This window comes from Bubalus bubalis, chromosome 2 (assembly GCF_019923935.1).
Source record: "Bubalus bubalis isolate 160015118507 breed Murrah chromosome 2, NDDB_SH_1, whole genome shotgun sequence".
Taxonomy (NCBI): Eukaryota; Metazoa; Chordata; class Mammalia; order Artiodactyla; family Bovidae; genus Bubalus; species Bubalus bubalis.
In genome coordinates this window covers 26,449,922-26,469,400 of record NC_059158.1, presented here as the reverse complement: position 1 = coordinate 26,469,400, position 19,479 = coordinate 26,449,922, and the positions used below count along the sequence as shown (strand labels likewise).

General features: G+C 39.4%; 1 protein-coding gene across 1 annotated transcript; it reads left to right on the top strand.

The window, feature by feature from the left end:
* The first annotated feature begins 943 nt into the window (after positions 1 to 943).
* On the top strand, positions 944 to 15,561 carry LOC102408905 (DLA class II histocompatibility antigen, DR-1 beta chain). Its single transcript, XM_006047519.4, has 6 exons — positions 944 to 1,124; positions 10,836 to 11,105; positions 13,279 to 13,560; positions 14,303 to 14,413; positions 14,890 to 14,913; positions 15,198 to 15,561. The coding sequence occupies exons 1-6, from the start codon at positions 1,058 to 1,060 to the stop codon at positions 15,209 to 15,211; spliced, it is 768 nt and encodes a 255-aa protein (XP_006047581.3). The 5' UTR covers positions 944 to 1,057; the 3' UTR covers positions 15,212 to 15,561.
* The last annotated feature ends 3,918 nt before the right edge of the window (positions 15,562 to 19,479 follow it).

Below are 19,479 nucleotides of genomic sequence, written 5' to 3'. Positions count from 1 at the left end.
GGTACAAACTTGTTTATAAGGATGGAGTACTAGTGAAATAACTGCTGAAATATTTTATTGTGTATTGTGAGTAAAACAGACAACATTCCAGATATACACCTGAAATCACTTGGGAATTTGCTAGTGGAAAATCTAAGTGGAATTTTGAAAAATAATTAGACCAGTATTTGTACCTTTAATAAAGAGGTGGATAGTTTGACACAGCACAGTTAGATGAATATTCTGGCGATGCCATTAAACTCAGTGACAGCATCAGGTACAAATGTGAAAGATCTTTTCATTCAGGTTAATTATTGACTAACTTTAAGTTTCCTTTTGTTTATCAGAGACACCCCTACCTGTCAGGAAGTACAGACTATATAGTCTCCAGTCAGCAATTATAATTCTGTAACATCATCTATTACCAGAGATACTGTTTCTTGAGGCGTTCACAGAACCATAGCACATGCAGTACTGAAATTCCTGGAAGACTGAAGTGACTTCTTTTCAATTATGAGAGTTTAAGTAATTTTCCAAAATCTGCACCACTAAGTTATGGTGCAAGTAGGACAAGATTTAAAATCTTTGCTTGCAATCATTTTCTCTCCACTCCCTTCTCTCCTAACACGCTCACATACATTTGTCAAAACAGCTCTGTTTCCAAGTGAGAGGAATGAATGCTCCTAAAGAAACAAGTGTGTGACCATCACTGACCAGCACAAAGCTAGATCACAATAGGGGCCCAGTTAAAATATTTCAGATGCAACTGGGTCAAACCTTTAGAGTACTAAATTAAAGCAATCCTTTTAGTGGAGAAAATTCTACGTTTCAAAAGAGGACCTTCATATTGAATCTCTGACCAGCAACTGATGATGCTATTTGCCTCTGATGTTGATTGGTTGCCTAGACTGGGCTCACCCAATCCAGGAGCAAATGAGTTCCTTGGTTGGTATTATTTGGGATGTGGGTGGAGGAGGGTCACAGTACCCATTTGAGAGGGACTTGCCTGCTCCTCTCACTCTGTATCCTCTGCTGTTCTCCGGCATTGGTGTGCCTGTATTTCTCTGGAGGCTCCTGGATGGCAGCTCTGATAGTGATGCTGATGGTGCTGAGCCCTCCGCTGGCCTGGGCCAGGGAGATCCAACGTAAGTATATACCTTGGATGGTGACCTATCATGGGGTGGGGAGGAACGGAGTTAACTTTGTCACTATATCTAGGCCAGGTCCCTTAAAAATTGTGATACATTCTTATTGACCACCTATCTTTATCATATGGATCCTTAGTTCTTTCCATAGTAAAGGAGCCTGGGTGCTTCCCCACTTAATGAGAGTTGTATAAGTTGCTACCATATATATGAACCATTTCTTCAATAAAACCTATCCAGCCTTGCATTCAATTCTCTTAGGGTCTTAAGATTTATAAATAATAATGTCAAAATAATTCCTCATACAGTAGTTTCCTTTATTTATAGTGCATGTGTGTGTGTGTGTTACTCAGTCATGTCCGACTCTTTGTGACCCCCATGGACTGTAGCCCACCAGGCTCTTCTGTCCGTGGGATTCTCCAGGCAAGAATACTGGAGTGGGTAGCCATTTTCGTCTCCAGGGGATCTCACGACCCGGGGATTGAACCTGGGTCTCCCACATTGCAGGCAGACTCTTTATAGTTTTAGCCACCAGTTATGCAAAAAAAAAAAAAAAGGGTTTCCAGTGGTGCTAGGGGTAAAGAACCTGCCTGCTAATGCAAGAGACATAAGAGATGGGGTTTGATCCCTGGATCGGGAAGATCTCCTGGAGAAGGAATGGCAAACCACTCCAGTATTCTTGCCTGGAGAATCCCATGGATGGAAGAGCCTGGTGGGCTACAGTCCATGGGGTCGCAAAGGGACAGGCATGACAAGCAATTTAGCATTCATGCCAAAAAAGGGAAATTTTCACCAAAACTTTTCTGTGGATTCAAAAGGAATTAGAAAGATCTCTCCTAGAAGATCCTGTGTTGTGTCCTCAATAGGACCTATGCTGTCTCTCCTTAATATGTAAGAATATATCAAAAGGTCTCTTCCCATTAAGCTGTTTCCTTTCTCCTGAGCTCCAGTGTTTATAAGGGTTATGTCCCTGTAATGGAAGTCCTCTGACAAAAGTTGGGGTTGGTTTTCTCTCTGTTCTGTGGAAAGCACCCTAAAGCTTAAGCAGAGATTCTTAGTACTTGGAATGACTCTATAGATAAGGAGCACCTTATGGGATATTCTATGACACTTGAAGAATTCACATATATTCTTAAAACCTGACATAGGTTAGTATTCATCATGAATCTATTTTGAATCTTTCTGCACAGTTTCTCCTATGTCTCCCCATTCTCTGCCCTGAACCCATGAGAAGGGATTTAACTAGTAGAGCACAAATTATATAAAATTCTGGTTTTATAAGTCAATAGCAATCAATTATCAGCAATTTCATGTTGTTCAAACCATAAACCCTAAGCAGGGTACAGAGTATGAAGGTTGTTTCCATCCCATAGGGTTGAAAGTCAAAAAGCAAGTCAAGAGTGTTCATTGGCCTATTGAGGTCTTGGCCTCAAATTTCATAGCTTCATTTATCATGTAGTCTCTGTTCCTTAATTATTCATGTTCATAAATCTTTCCAGTTATTCCCTACTCCTTTTCCAGTTATGTCATCACCATTATTGAAAATCCCCAAGTTTACACAGACCATCAGCACTATATAGTCCATTAGATGAGATGAAATTTAGTGAAAATTTCTCTCTTTCTTAAAAATCACCTTTTACTTAACTTTGAAGGTTTCTTACAACTAGTGGGAGGAGAAAGAGGAAATTTGTCTGAATTTGAAATGGAAGGTAGAAGGAATTTAATGTGTCATCAGAATAAAAGTGTTGGAGCTGGAGTCCCTTCTGGATGCTTTCCAAGATCCCCACCACAAAAATCAGCTTCCGAAACTCAGGGTTTATTTTTTTAGACCAAAATCTGTTTTTTTTTTTTTTTTTTTTTTTTTTCTGAACAGCTATTATATATTGGGCTGTGTTATAGGCCCAGAAAATTCTATTTGAATAAGAAAGAAAAGACCCCTACTATCATGGAGACAGGAAAGAAAGACAACAACCCAATAAACTTTAACAAAGAAAAAACATTTCAGAGACAAATAAGTGCTCTGAAAAAAAATGTCAGGATCATGGAACAAGGAGAATTGCGTTCACCTGATTTCAGTTCAGGTGGCTAGTAAAAATGACAGTTAGTTGAAATATGAATGATGGAAAGCCAGTCATGTGAAGGATGTAAGGGAACAGGGAAAGAATGAAGTAAGGAAGATATTTGATTTTCTAAAGGGACAAAAAAGAAGGCAAGAAAGTGGCTGAAGCATAGAAAGCAAGTTGGCATGTGGAATAAGATGAGGTTGAAAATGAAGTCAGGGGACAAATCGTATTAGGTCCTGATGGCTGTGGTAAAACATTTAAATTTTCTTTAAAAAGATATGTGCAGAAGCTTTTAAGGTTAATTAGGTCCCATTTGTTTATTTTTGCTTTTATTTCCAATATTCTGGGAGGTGGGTCATAGAGGATCCTGCTGTGATTTATGTCAGAGAGTGTTTTGCCTATGTTCTCCTCTAGGAGTTTTATAGTTTCTGGTCTTACGTTTAGATCTTTAATCCATTTTGAGTTTATTTTTGTGTATGGTGTTAGAAAGTGTTCTAGTTTCATTCTTTTACAAGTGGTTGACCAGAGTTCCCAGCACCACTTGTTAAAGAGATTGTCTTTAATCCATTGTATATTCTTGCCTCCTTTGTCGAAGATAAGGTGTCCATATGTGCGTGGATTTATCTCTGGGCTTTCTATTTTGTTCCATTGATCTATATTTCTGTCTTTGTGCCAGTACCATACTGTCTTGATAACTGTGGCTTTGTAGTAGAGCCTGAAGTCAGGTAGGTTGATTCCTCCAGTTCCATTCTTCTTTCTCAAGATCGCTTTGGCTATTCGAGGTTTTTTGTTTTTCCATACAAATTGTGAAATTATTTGTTCTAGCTCTGTGAAGAATGCTGTTGGTAGCTTGATAGGGATTGCATTGAATCTATAGATTGCTTTGGGTAGTATACTCATTTTCACTACATTGATTCTTCCAATCCATGAACATGGTATATTTCTCCATCTGTTAGTGTCCTCTTTGATTTCTTTCACCAGTGTTTTATAGTTTTCTATATATAGGTCTTTAGTTTCTTTAGGTAGATATATTCCTAAGTATTTTATTCTTTCCGTTGCAATGGTGAATGGAATTGTTTCCTTAATTTCTCTTTCTGTTTTCTCATTATTAGTGTATAGGAATGCAAGGGATTTCTGTGTGTTGATTTTATATCCTGCAACTTTACTATAGTCATTGATTAGTTCTAGTAATTTTCTGGTGGAGTCTTTAGGGTTTTCTATGTAGAGGATCATGTCATCTGCAAACAGTGAGAGCTTTACTTCTTCTTTTCCAATTTGGATTCCTTTTATTTCTTTTTCTGCTCTGATTGCTGTGGCCAAAACTTCCAAAACTATGTTGAATAGTAATGGTGAAAGTGGGCACCCTTGTCTTGTTCCTGACTTTAGAGGAAATGCTTTCAATTTTTCACCATTGAGGATAATGTTTGCTGTGGGTTTGTCATATATAGCTTTGATTATGTTGAGGTATGTTCCTTCTATTCCTGCTTTCTGGAGAGTTTTGATCATAAATGGATGTTGAATTTTGTCAAAGGCTTTCTCTGCATCTATTGAGATAATCATATGGTTTTTATTTTTCAATTTGTTAATGTGGTGTATTACATTGATTGATTTGCGGATATTGAAGAATCCTTGCATCCCTGGGATAAAGCCCACTTGGTCATGGTGTATGATCTTTTTAATGTGTTGTTGGATTCTGATTGCTAGAATTTTGTTAAGGATTTTTGCATCTATGTTCATCAGTGATATTGGCCTGTAGTTTTCTTTTTTTGTGGGATCTTTGTCAGGTTTTGGTATTAGGGTGATGGTGGCCTCATAGAATGAGTTTGGAAGTTTACCATCCTCTGCAATTTTCTGGAAGAGTTTGAGCAGGATAGGTGTTAGCTCTTCTCTAAATTTTTGGTAGAATTCAGCTGTGAAGCCGTCTGGACCTGGGCTTTTGTTTGCTGGAAGATTTTTGATTACAGTTTCAATTTCCGTGCTTGTGATGGGTCTGTTAAGATTTTCTATTTCTTCCTGATCGAGTTTTGGAAAGTTGTACTTTTCTAAGAATTTGTCCATTTCTTCCTCGTTGTCCATTTTATTGGCATATAATTGTTGATAGTAGTCTCTTATGATCCTTTGTATTTCTGTGTTGTCTGTTGTGATCAACCTTAAAAGCTTCTGCACATCAAAGGAAACTATTAGCAAGGTGAAAAGACAGCCTTCAGAATGGGAGAAGATAATAGCAAATGAAGCAACTGACAAACAACTAATCTCGAGAATATACAAGCAACTCCTACAGCTCAACTCCAGAAAAATAAATGACCCAATCAAAAAATGGGCCAAAGAACTAAATAGACATTTCTCCAAAGAAGACATACAGATGGCTAACAAACACATGAAAAGATGCTCAGCATCACTCATTATCAGAGAAATGCAAATCAAAACCACTATGAGGTACCATTTCACGCCAGTCAGAATGGCTGCAATCCAAAAGTCTACAAGTAATAAATGCTGGAGAGGGTGTGGAGAAAAGGGAACCCTCTTACACTGTTGGTGGGAATGCAAACTAGTACAGCCACTATGGAGAACAGTGTGGAGATTCCTTAAAAAACTGGAAATAGACATGCCTTATGATCCAGCAATCCCACTGCTGGGCATACACACTGAAAAAACCAGAAGGGAAAGAGACACGAGTACCCCAATGTTCATCGCAGCACTGTTTATAATAGCCAGGACATGGAAGCAACCTAGATGTCCATCAGCAGATGAATGGATAAGAAAGCTGTGGTACATATACACAATGGAGTATTATTCAGCCATTAAAAAGAATACATTTGAATCAGTTCTAATGAGGTGGATGAAACTGGAGCCTATTATACAGAGTGAAGTAAGCCAGAAAGAAAAACACCAATACAGTATACTAACGCATATATATGGAATTTAGAAAGATGGTAACAATAACCCTGTGTACGAGACAGCAAAAGAGACACTGATGTATAGAACAGTCTTATGGACTCTGTGGGAGAGGGAGAGGGTGGGAAGATTTGGGAGAATGGCATTGAAACATGTAAAATATCATGTATGAAATGAGTTGCCAGTCCAGGTTCGATGCATGATACTGGATGCTTGGGGCTGGTGCACTGGGACGACCCAGAGGGATGGAATGGGGAGGGAGGAGGGAGGAGGGTTCAGGATGGGGAACACATGTAAACCTGTGGCGGATTCATTTTGATATTTGGCAAATCTAATACAGTTATGTAAAGTTTAAAAATAAAATAAAATTAAAAAAAAAAAAAAAAAAAAATAAAAAGATATGTGAATGCTACTGAGGGATTGCTTCCCAGGTGGCGCTAGTGTTAAAGAATCTGCCTGCAAATGCAGGAGATGTAAGAGACTCGGGTTTGATCCCTATGTCAGGAAGGTCCCCTGGAGGAGGAAATGGTAACCAACTCCAATATTCTTGCCTGGGGAATTCCATGAACAGAGGAGCCTGGTGGGCTACAGTCCATGGGGTTGCAAAGGGTCAGACATGACTTGAGAACAGCACAGCACTGAGGGATTAGGAGGAAAGTCACTTGGTGGTGCTGTTTATTGAAATAGGAAAAGTTTTGGAAGGAAATAATTTGAAGTGGGTGGATAGAAGAATAAGTTTTGTTTAAGTTTGAAATAATTTATTAACATGTATGTGGAGCCTTCAAGAAGTCAGTCGAAAACATCAAATTGGAATTCAAGGGGAGGCCAGAGCCGAAGGTATGAGTGTCGGGGTCACTGACATATGCACTGTTAAAATATAAGAAAGTAGGGGAAGGAGAGAGTGTGTGTAGATCAGAAAAAGAGAGCAAGGGCCATGTCTAGAGGGCTAAGGGCTTATGAATCTGTAAAAGAGCCTGCGAAGGGATACTGTTGATGTTGGGGAAAACCAAGAGAATATGATGCATGCAAGTGAAGAAAATAGATTTTTCAAGAAGGGAAGGAGTGGCAGTTGTGGTGAGTTTGACTAAGGAGGGTCAAGTGAGAACATGACAAAGAAATCAACACTGGGTTTGGTGGACTTGTTGTTTACAGTCAACAGAACGTGCAAGACAGGAACTAGATTGGACCCTTTGAATAAAGAATGAGAGCTGAAGAAGTGAGGAATGGATTACAGATGCCACATTTGAGTAGCTTAAATCAGGGGGAAACTGTGCCCTGGAATCAGAGAGTAAGCTGGACCTAAAGCTCAGCCATTAAAAAGAATACATTTGAATCAGTTCTAATGAGGTGGATGAAACTGGAGCCTATTATACAGAGTGAAGTAAGCCAGAAGGAAAAACACCAATACAGTATACTAACACATATATATAGAATTTAGAAAGATGGTAACAATAACCCTGTATACGAGACAGCAAAAGAGACACTGATGTATAGAACAGTCTTTTGGACTCTGTGGGAGAGGGAGAGGATGGAATGATTTGGGAGAATGGCATTGAAACATGTATAATATCATATATGAAACAATTCACCAGTCCAGGTTCGATGCACGGTACTGGATGCTTGGGGCTGGTGCACTGGGACGACCCAGAGGGATGGTACAGGGAGGGAGGAGGGAGGAGGGTTCAGGATGGGGAACACGTGTATACCAGTGGCGGATTCATGTTGATATATGGCAAAACCAATACAATACTGTAAAGTTAAAAAAAAAAAAATAAAAGAACCTGAAGAAACGCTGGGAGGACTTGAGAACCAGAGAGGTTCAGTCACCAGAAAAAAACACTAGAATGCCCTTGTATGTATGCAGGGGTGACTTTATGGAAAAAGCCATTGATTTATACAACCTTATATTTATTAGTCACCTAGAGTACAACAGTTTTTCCCCTCGCTGATGAGGATGGAGTAACAAACAAAACAACCCAATCTCTATCAGCATGGAACATCAAAACACTTCATAGTTGTTATGTACCAGGTCCATAAATTTCAGTATGTAATTCTTATAACTGTCCTATCAAATCTGTAGCAATTAAAATATATCTATGGAATCTAATATTCAAAAAGTTTCAATAATTTACCCAGTGTCACATAGTTGCTACTAGAGCCCAGATTATATAGTGTGAAACTGAGTTTATGGAAATTCCTTTTCTTTTATGTCAGCATACTCTGTGTTAGATTCATATATACATTATTATTTTATAGAAAGCAATGTTTCTGCTCTTTTGTGCTCAAAATGGTCATTAGTGATAACATTAATTGAAGACAATTGACAAATGATGATGAAGATATCGCTTTAGAAAGTAAACAAATAGATCTTGTGAGCTTACATTCATAAGGTTTATAAAAATTAAAATGGCAATGTATTTATTGAGTACTTATGAACAGCACTAGAAAGACTGCTAGAAGCAATAAATAAGAGGAATATTCATTAATTTTGCATTTATTTTACAAGTTTCATATGGGTTCACACTATGTGCAGGCTGTCATGGGCATGTGAAGAAGAAGAAAAAGAAGTATTAAATGTACTCCTGAAATTTTGTTAGCAAGTTGGGCTAAGGTTGCCAAATATAACACAGGATCCAGTTAAATTTAAATTTCAGCTAAACAACAATAATTTCTGAAATACAAATTTAACTGGGAAACCTATATTTTTATTTACTAAATTGACAACCTTAAATTGGGCACATGAGTTGCAGTAACAATGCTAACCATATAAGCTACCATAAAAAAATTGACTTCACACAGTTTTATTTTTTAACTTTGTCATTGACAAGAAGGTATTAGAGAATTTCTGAATATTAAGATAGACTTGATCTGATTCACTGTGCACTTTCTGCCATCATTTATAAGTGAAAGTCTCTTCTCAGAGTCTGGGGAATTGCTCATTTCTTGTTAACTGTCTAAATGAGGTCACTTTCTCCCTTACTTTCTTCCTTTCCAATGGGACTTGACTACAGAAATAAGAATTATTTGTATGACCATGGCTGATAATTTAATGCCTACTGGTATTATTGGGAGTAGGAGACAAAGTTAGAAAAGGAATAATTGGGGCTTTGAATGGGAATAAAATGTCTGTGACTGTAGTTTACTCCTATACTATAGACAAGTAGTGGGCCAGTGGCAGAGAAATTAAGAAGGAAGATGATGTGAAGGGTAAATTACATGACTTTGTAATTTGTTGGTGAGGGAAACAAAGAAGGCTTTGTACTGAATAAATGTGTTTTACTGGAAAAGTAGCTCTCCACTGGGGCTGGATTCTTAAAAAGTATAGATTTGATGTAGGACCAAGAGAGACTATTGGCAAAACTTTCAATATAATTCTCAGCTGCTCCAAAATTAACAATGGTTTTTGCACTGTAGATTTTTTCAGATGGTTTATATAGGTGGAGCTCATCTGGTGACAGACCACCACCCTTTACCCCCACTCCTTGACTCCTAAACATTTGGAAATATCTGGAGGCATTTTTGGTTGTTACACGGAAGGTTTCTTCTGACATCCATTGTGTAGGGGTAAGGGATGCTACCAGCCTACCATCTACCGAACAGACCCCACCCCAACCCTCAGAGCCATATTTGACCCCTTAACTCATCAATTCAGATTTGCCAATTGAGATTTGTTACCAATTTAAAAAAAAATCTGTTTTTCTGAGCTTTCTTAATTTGAAAATGCAGAAAAGAGATTGTAGCACTGTATTAGGGTTATGGTTTTAATTTCTTTAAAGCTCCTCAGTAGTTCTCCTTACATACAGTATAAAGTCAAAATCCTAACATCACCTACAGGATTTTTAAGTTACTGGCTCAAGTACTTGATTTCTCCAGTATATTCTTTTACCTCCTCCCTCTCACTCTCTGTACTTCAATGAAATATTTTTTCTAGTTCTTTAAAGAAGTCCGTCACTTCTTCCAAGCTTTTGTACATGGTATTAATGTACAAAATACAGACACCTTTTACCCTAAACATACACACACACCCAGTTTCCTCCCTCAGTACATGCCAACTTAGCCTTTCAGGTTACATTAAATGTCACTCTCAAGAGACCACTTTTTGGCACCTAATGTAATTCAGGTCATCCTATAATTGATTGTTACAGAAGTCTAGCACTTCTGATATTTCTCACTCTTGTATAAATTCTTTTATGGTTTAATTTTGTCTATCATTTTCACTAAAATTTAAGCTCCATGATTGGAGGGGACATGTTTGTTTTTGTTTCTTTGGATTCTCAGAGAGTAGCACAGGCCTGTGGCAAGGTCAGCCCCGACAGAACATTTGCAAAATGAGGTGAATATGTTTAAGGAACTGTTAAAAGAGCTGCAGGATGACGGGAGAGGGCTGGTTTTCTGGTGGAGGATTTAGGAAGAGGTGGTGATGCGGAAAATCCTCTAAGTCCTCAGGCTTAGAGGACTCAGGCCTAGAGGGCTCCAGCCAAGCATGGAAGCTGGACTAGGTCGAGAAAGGCTTGGATAGGAGAGATTTCCCCAAGCCTCCCGCAGCCTCCGTCTGTTGAACGAAGATGAAAGAACCCAAGGTGTGCTGGTAGTTGGGGTGCCGGTGGAGCCAGCAAGGGGGTTAGGGCTAGTGCTAGCGGCCCCAACTGAGCCTGGGCGTCCCGCATTGGTGGGTGTCGCCACTGCCTTCCATCCCTCATTAGCCTCTCCCCAGGAGTCCGCTCCTGTGACCAGATCTATCCTGTCTCTGCAGCACATTTCCTGGAGTATGCTAAGAGCGAGTGTCATTTCTCCAATGGGACGGAGCGAGTGCAGTACCGGCAGAGATACATCTATAATGGAAAAGAGTACGTGCGCTTTGACAGCGACTGGGGCGAGTTCCGGGCGGTGACCGAGCTGGGGCGGCCGGACGCCAAGTACTGGAACGGCCAGAAGGACATCCTGGAGCGGAAGCGGGCCGCGGTGGACTCGTACTGCAGACACAACTACGGGGTCGGTGAGAGTTTCACTGTGCAGCGGCGAGGTGAGCACAGGGGTGGACGGCCATTGTGGAGCAGTGTGTGTGTGTGTGTGTGTGTGTGTGTGTGTGTGAGAGAGAGAGAGAGAGAGAGTGGGAGAGAGAGAGACAGAGAAAGAGAGACAGACAGACAGAAACAGAGATACTTCACTCACTCTGGGTCGAGTGTGTACGACTGTGAGTGGGTACAAGTTAGGAGGATTCCTGTGAGAGCCTGTTGTCAGCAGACACTGATTTTGTCAATGTGTGATTGTGAGACGGGAGAGACAGAGAGAGACAGGGCCGGAGACAGAGGTAGACTGAGTCCAGGGTAAGTATTAACATGTAGGATGTGAGCAAGTAGAAGTTGGGGTTCCTGTGAGAGTCTGTTGTTGGAGAGACAGTGTGTGAATTTGTTAGTGACTGTTGAGGGGAGTGTGTGTGTGTGAAGTGGGGCGAAGAGAAGAGTGTGTGTGATGGGAACAGTGCCCTGGGGTCTGAGTGGGCCTGGAGGGAGGGAAGGTGTTGGGGAGGGATACAGGAGGGAGGTTAAGAATTTGTCCATTTCTTCCAGGTTGTCCATTTTATTGGTGTATAGTTGCTTGTAGTAGTCTCTTATGATTCTTTGCATTTTGTGGTGTCTGTTGTAACTTCTTTCTTGTTTTCTAATTTTATTGATTTAACTCCTCCCCCCCCCTTTTTTTTTCTTGATTGAATCTGGCCACAAGTTGATTAATTTTACTTATCTTCTCAAGAATCAGCTTTCAATTTCATTGACCTTTGCTATTGTTTTCTTCATCTCTATCTCATTTATTTCTGTTCTGATCTTTATGATTTCTTTCCTTCCACTAACTTTGCATTTTGTTTGTTCTTTTTTCCTCTAAAGTTGTAAGGTTAGGTTGTTTATTTGGGATCTTTCTTGTTTCTGAGTTAAGATTGTACTGCTATAAACTTCCCTCTTAGAACCGCTCTTGCTGTGTCCCACAGGCTGTGGATTGTTGCATTTGCCTTGTCATTTGTTTCTAGGTATTTTTTGATTTCTTCCCTAATTTCTTAATTAATCCATTGATTATTCAGTAACATACTGTTTAGCCTCCATGTGTTTGTGTTTTTTACAGTTTTTTTTTTCCTATAATTGATTTCTAATCTCACAGTGTTGTGGTTGGAAAAGATGCTTTAGATTAATCTTAAATTTGTCATCTTATGATATTGTAAAAATGCCTTTTCCTCAGATTTTTTTTTTCCAAGAAAATGTTTTTATTGAACCTGTTAGCTTTAGGGATTGTATAAGGCACTAAGCATACATATTAATGAGTCTCCCATCCTCTTTTGAACTCAAATATGAGCTTAAAAAGAAAGAAAAATGTAAAATAATAATAGTTCCAATAGTAAATATGCTTGTTTTGCAAAGGATATGGGTTGATCAGTGGTATGTAAGAATTTATATAAATTAAAAAAAAATTAATGGCTTTCCCTCTCCTTCAGGACTCACCCTTTTCTTGAGATTTAACTCAGAGTACAATCACATTCATCTTTTGTAGGGTAGAACCATTTCTGAGATATTCTAAGATATGAGTGCCTTGAGAGAGCTTTCCCAGGATTTCATCCTTTCTCTCCATACCTATCCCACTGCTTTCCCCCAATTTATCCACATGGCTTTGAATTAAACAAGGATAATAATAGCTAACACATAATGTAGGGTAAATTTCAGTTACTGTGTTATATACTTTAGGTATATTAATCCTCACATAATGAATGCTAAGAGATAAGTTAGTACTATTATCCTTCTTTATAGATGAGAAAGTTAAGGCACAGAGGAATGTAAAAATTCTCCCAGGGTCAATCAGTAAAAAGTAGAACCTGGATTTGAACCCAGGCAGTCTGGCTTCAGAAATTATGCTTTTAATTAATATGCAATATGCCTTGCAGAGATGTGTAAACACTTAAATTCAACAATGAATAACTATTTCAATGCATGAGAAAACACACATTTTCTCAACGTCTTTCAAACTAATGGTCCAATGTGTAAATGTTAAAGATAAAGCTCATGGCACTAATTCCTCTTGTGCCACTGGGCCAGCTATGAGGGAGGCCTACCCAAAGCTGCAGTCTGGAACTTGAGAGTGGGGGCTGAAAAGCAGCTAACCAAGGAGACTTACTCTGTTGTCCTCACTGATTCCCTCCACCTTTTCTCTCCCAGTGGAGCCTATAGTGACTGTGTATCCTACAAAGACCCAGCCCCTGCAGCACCACAACCTCCTGGTCTGCTCTGTGAACGGTTTCTACCCAGGCCACATTGAAGTCAGGTGGTTCCGAAACGGCCATGAAGAGGAGGCTGGGGTGATCTCCACAGGCCTGATCCAGAATGGAGACTGGACCTTCCAGACCATGGTGATGCTTGAAACAGTTCCTCAGAGTGGAGAGGTCTACACCTGCCAAGTGGATCACCCCAGCCGGACGAGCCCTATCACAGTAGAATGGAGTGAGCTTTCTGATCTCATAAATCCCTCACCCACCGTGGAGGGGGCTTGCTTTCCCCTGAGTCTCCCCTGAGTGCCTCCTCTCCCTACACCATGTGATCATTTGCTCCTTGTTCTTCTGTCTTTCAGCTGAGGTTATTGGGGGAGCCCTGAGATAGCCTATGATAGAAATCCTCTGATAGTTTACAGATATCCTGGGATAGTTTCTCCAAATACCTACACCTCCTGGGGAGGCACTTCTGCCTGACAAGGAGAAAAGAGGTGTCCCTGTTCTGAGCTTCCCATGATATCACAAGTCACGGACACTACCTGGCCCTGGACACCAGTCCCCTGCCTCAGATTGGGCTTCTGACACTGTTGTTCTGAGTTCTTCACTGTGATCTGAAAAGAGATGCACCCTCTACAATGTACGGATGTGCTTGACATGAGTGGAGTCCAACCTCAGCTATGCTTTTTATTACATCTGTCACCCTAGACAAGCTACTTAACCTCATCGAGTCCTTGGCTCCTCATCCATTAGATGAAGTCATGTGACCTAATAGCATGGCTGTGATATTTAAATAAGTTCACTGTCTGAACCTTGTAGCTACTCAATGTGATTTTTAATCTCTTTTCCAGAAATGGCCAATTATTCTAATTCTTCCAGGGCAGACTTCTTTCCTCATTCTCATAGTTCACAATTTCAGTCTCAACTGGAGAAGAGAATTTGGGATAAAAATGACTAAAACTGGCTTCTTTTCTCAGGGGCACGGTCTGACTCTGCTCAGAGCAAGATGATGAGTGGAGTTGGGGGCTTTGTTCTGGGTCTGCTCTTCCTTGCGGTGGGGCTCTTCATCTACTTCAGGAATCAGAAAGGTAAGGAGCCTTTGGGCAGCTGAGCCTCCCCACTGACTTTTGGAGGAAGACATATGGTTTTGCTCAAGTGAGTTCTCTGTATATCAATGGCCTTTTCTAAAGCTTATTTCCCTAACTGACTTTAATATCCTGGAGATCCAGAAATCTGTAGTCCATGGTTACTTATGCGTGAAACATAAGAGACTGTGGCTTGTGGAGAAAATAAAAGGTTAACATGCATGGGGATTTGGGGTGGAGATCCTGGGACAAATGAAGGAAGAGACAATAAGGCTGACTTAATTGCATTGGATTGGTATGAGAGAAATTTCATGGGTCACATGCTGTCAGTGTTTGCCCTCGTATAAACCCTGAAATCAGATGATATGGGTTATGGTATTAGGAAGATCTCTGGTGGGGCCCCGGGGCTTGAGGCATTGTTTTGGGGATGGATCAACCTCTATATCTTTTAAGTATATATCTTCTTTTGTCTCTCCTAGGACACCCTACACTTCAGCCAACAGGTATGCTCTTTATCTTTTAGAATTGTGTTTAGTCTCCCTGGAACAGATGGTAAAGGAAACAAGACAGAGGCAGAAATAATGAAAGACTTTGGATCTGACTTCTCATCAGGCAGTTTACACTAAAGCTTCTCTCTTAACTAAATAAAAGGCTTATGCTCTAAAGTACCTTTGCCTCAGGAAACTTAAGGATATTTTCCCCTTCCAACTGTAATGCTTTAATATTAACATTAACATTCCCCTGTAGAGTTATGTCTGGAAGCAATCCTCTCCTCTGTCTCTTGCAGGGCTCCTGAGCTGAAGTGAAGATGGTCACACTCAAGGAAGAACTTTCTGTCCCAGCTTCTTCACAGCATGGAAAGGTTTCCTGCTTAGCGCTAACTCTTCCACAATGAAGTACTTTCTCAGGATCTCATTTGCTCCTGGCTCAGTGACCCTGTAGAAACTGTCCTCCTTGATGGCTTTCTCAGTCACCCCCAGCCCTTCTGCCCTCAGCCTTTGACCTGGTAGTTCTCAATATTGATTCCAGTACCTTATGTTCTTTCTTCCTTGGTTCCCTTTGTTTTCAACTTCTGTTTCCTGTGCATCTGAGCTCATCTGTTCATTTTACTTTATAATGTGTTCCCTCAAATAAATACAGAGTGAAAATCATCTGCTTCATATATTTCAAATAAAGAAGTCAAAGAAAAGATAAAGGGAAGATTACATCACACAGCAATAACATTTTTATTTATATTCCTGAATTTTGGTCACCTGTAAATCTAGAAAGTTTCCTTTCCTCCTTTATTTTTCTCTTGGATTTTCTGCCATTTGATTATTAGACATGTTTTCCTGAGCTAGCCCTTAATGAACACATTTTCCTGAGAAAACCCTTAATGAACCCATTTCATGATGGTCCTTTATGTCTCTGCATTTTCAAAGACAAGTTCCTTTACACTATTGGATACAGAATTGGGACGACAAATGTAAGAAATGCAGGTAACTTGTAAGGATGTGATGCCCTCAACATTTTTGTAATCATGCTATTTTTGTCTCTTTTCACTGATTTTTTAAAAGAAAGTATATAAACTAGGGTATTTCTTGAACACTTTTTTTTTTTGTTATACTGATAGTGGGCTATAATACTTCAATCTTTTTATTTCTCTCCAATAAACATCATTGATGTGCTGGTTCTTTGGCTGGGATGCATTCTTCACCATAAATAGTTCTCAGAAGTATATCAGGACAAAGCTACAAGTTGATAACATGCATTTCTGAGGCCCTCCAGTTTCTCTTACAAACTTACTGTCTGTCACAGGGAAATCCCATATGAGCCTTAGCAGAAACCAGAGACCGTGCTGGGAAACAAAAGGGGTTACATGAATAAAGTGATGTACATCCAACAATGGAATACTCTGTATTTTTAGAAAAAAATGAGACTGTCTTGCTATGGAGTAATTTCCAAAATTCACTTTCAGTATGTACAGAAGTGTGTGTACCATACACAGCATTTTGTTTAATGTAGAAAAGGATAATAGGCACATGTAACTAAACCCATTCATTCAATGTACTTACATATCATCTGCTGCTGCTGCTGCTGCTAAGTCGCTTCAGTCATGTCCGACTCTGTGCGACCCCATAGACTGCAGCCCACCAGGTTCCCCTGTCCCTGGGATTCTCCAGGCAAGAACACTGGAGTGGGTTGCCATTTCCTTCTCCAAAGCGTGAAAGTGAAAAGTGAAAGTGAAGTCTCTCAGTCGTGTCCTATTCCCAGCGACCCCATGTACTGCAGCCTACCAGGCTCCTCTGTCCTTGGGATTTTCCTGGCAAGAGTACTGGAGTGGGGTGCCATTGCCTTCTCCAACATATCATCTACTTACATTCATAAGTAGAGACAAAGGAAGGATTTTTTTAATGTTGCCTTTAAAGCAGAGTGAAGGGATAAGTTGAAGGGGACAAAGATGAAAGCTGGACTTTACCAAATAAATCTTATTTAATATTTTATCGAGGCATTTCTGAATATTTTGTGTAATAAAAATTTAAATAATATGTAAAAGGTGATATCAAAAACTAAAAACAAGCTGTAATGATTGAAACAGACTTGTCAAAAATATATGATGAGAAACAAGCTAGAAAAGTAATTTTTTACTTCTCTTTTTTAGCATTTTTTTTAACTCTTGCATAGAACATTGTGGAACTATAATTGTAAATCAGCATTTATCTATAAATTCCACAGACTTCAGTTGTATAAAGGAGTTGGGTAGGTTCCGAGAAAGGTGACTACATTGGATAGGCAGATAGTGGGTTTTGCTTTTATATTCCTTCTGAAGAGTCAGCTTTAAATGTAAGTCAATAACCCTGTGTACGAGACAGCAAAAGAGACACTGATGTATAGAACAGTCTTATGGACTCTGAGAGAGAGGGAGAGGGTGGGAAGATTTGGGAGAATGGCATTGAAACATGTAAAATATCATGTATGAAACGAGTTGCCAGTCCAGGTTCGATGCACGATACTGGATGCTTGGGGCTGGTGCACTGGGACGACCCAGAGGGATGGAATGGGGAGGGAGGAGGGAGGAGGGTTCAGGATGGGGAACACATGTATACCTGTGGCAGATTGATTTTGATATTTGGCAAAACTAATACAATTATGTAAAGTTTAAAAAATAAAATTAAAAAAAATAAATAAATGTAAGTCAAATCTAAAGAGTAGATAGTAGATTCAGAAGCTCATTTCAGAGTAATGGTAATTTGAACACAATTTCTCCATAGTCAGAAGCAACTATTATTTTGTTTTCAACCATAGTCAAAATTTATTTTAGGCATATGTTGATTATGTGTGAAACAGGTTATCGTCTTAGAGGAATTTGATAAGCTGATAGTCATATCTGCATTATGTATACATTTGGTGTAAATTTTGTTTGATGCTAGGGTTGAAGATTTACTCTCAGTTTGTTCTTCAAGATGAAGAAATAAATGGCTTGTCTCATTTTGTTTGAGATCAGTGTTCTGAAAAATAATGTAGAAAAGTGAATGGTGTGAATATCTGAATTAAGATGCTTTCTGTTAGAAAACCCATTTTGACTGGCTTTACTTTTAATTATTATCTCACATAACACATAGACCTAAGGTAGTAAATCTGCAGAGTTGGTTATCAGGCTGGTGGCATCACCAATTATCTGAAATGCAGGAAAAGGCAACTGTTTCTTCTCCTGTGCTTTCATAGAAGGAAGGTGTAACTACATTTAGAATAGCTAAAAGACTGCAAAATGCTGAAAGATGGTTGTCTTCACTGAGGAGAACAATTGGACTATTGCAGGGTCTATAAAGCTATTTAAGCAGAGATTAAAATAATGGCTATTAGAAGATAATATCAAGAAGCAGAAATATGCATTTTAGCCAGGGCCCCTATGAACCAAATCATTTTGTACCAAATAAAGAATGTACCTAAAGACATAAATTTCATCAAGTAGCTTGTTAGTTCTTTACTTGTATTTGTATTTCTTTAATAGCAGAGGTATTAAGCCAGGTATAACAGGAGATATTTGTATAACAGGAGATATTTGTGATGGCACAGACTCCTCTTTGTTCAGCCAACAAGTAATCTAAAACAATTCTATTATCTAAACCCCTATAAGCTCAGAATAATTCTTAGGCCTATAGGCATATTTTGGGGTAGCATACTTTGCTCCCCTTCAAGGCCAGGCTGCCTTGCTTTCTGCTTTGTGATTTTATTTTACTTATCTCAGATTTTTGTCAGCAAGCTGTAAAAATTTTGAGAAAAATAATGGAATTATATTTTTTGCAACTTTATTATTACTAAGCAATGTATCAAATTACTTTGCTTGAATTTTTCTGTTAATTCTCATTACAATTCATCAGTGTTTTCATAAGAGGAATCAGGCTAATTTAAGTAGACACCAGTGAATATCTAACTAGCAAATGACAGAGTCAAGATGAAGCCCAAGTTGAATTCATTTCAACAGCATAATTTGCCAGTCTACCACACTATCAGGGATAATTTTATTGAGTAACTTAGTTGCGTCCCACTCTTTGTGACCCCGTGGACTGCGGCATGCTGGGCTTCCCTGTCCTTCACTATCTCCCAGCGTTTGCTCAGACTCATGTCCATTGAGTCGATGATGCCATCCAACCATCTCATCCTCTGTCGCTCCATACTCCTCCTGCCCTCAATCTTTCTCAGCATCAGAGCCTTTTCCAATGAGTTGATTCTTCACATCAGGTGGCCAAAGTTTTGGAGCGTCAGCTTCAGCATCAGTCCTTCCAAAGAATATCCAGGACTGATTTCCTTTAGGATTGACTGGTTTGATCTCCTTGCTGTCCAAGGGGCTCTCAAGAGTCTTCTCCAACATCACAATTTGAAAGCATCAATTCTTTGGCACTCAGTTTTCTTTATGGTCCAACTTTCACATCCATACATGACTGCTGGAAAAACTATAGCTTTGACTAGACGAACCTTTATCAGCAAAATGATGCCTCTGCTTTTTAATATGCTGTCTAGGTTAGTCATAGCTTTTCTTCCAAGGAGCAAGCATCTTTTAATTTTGTGGCTGCAGTCACCATCTGCAG

Coding starts and splice junctions, on each gene's coding strand:
- LOC102408905 (XM_006047519.4), top strand. CDS start 1,058: ATGGCAGCTCTGATAGTGATGCTGATGGTGCTGAGCCCTCCGCTGGCC. Junction 1,125..10,835: donor CTGGGCCAGGGAGATCCAAC/GTAAGTATATAC, acceptor CTGTCTCTGCAG/CACATTTCCTGGAGTATGCT. Junction 14,414..14,889: donor CTACTTCAGGAATCAGAAAG/GTAAGGAGCCTT, acceptor TGTCTCTCCTAG/GACACCCTACACTTCAGCCA.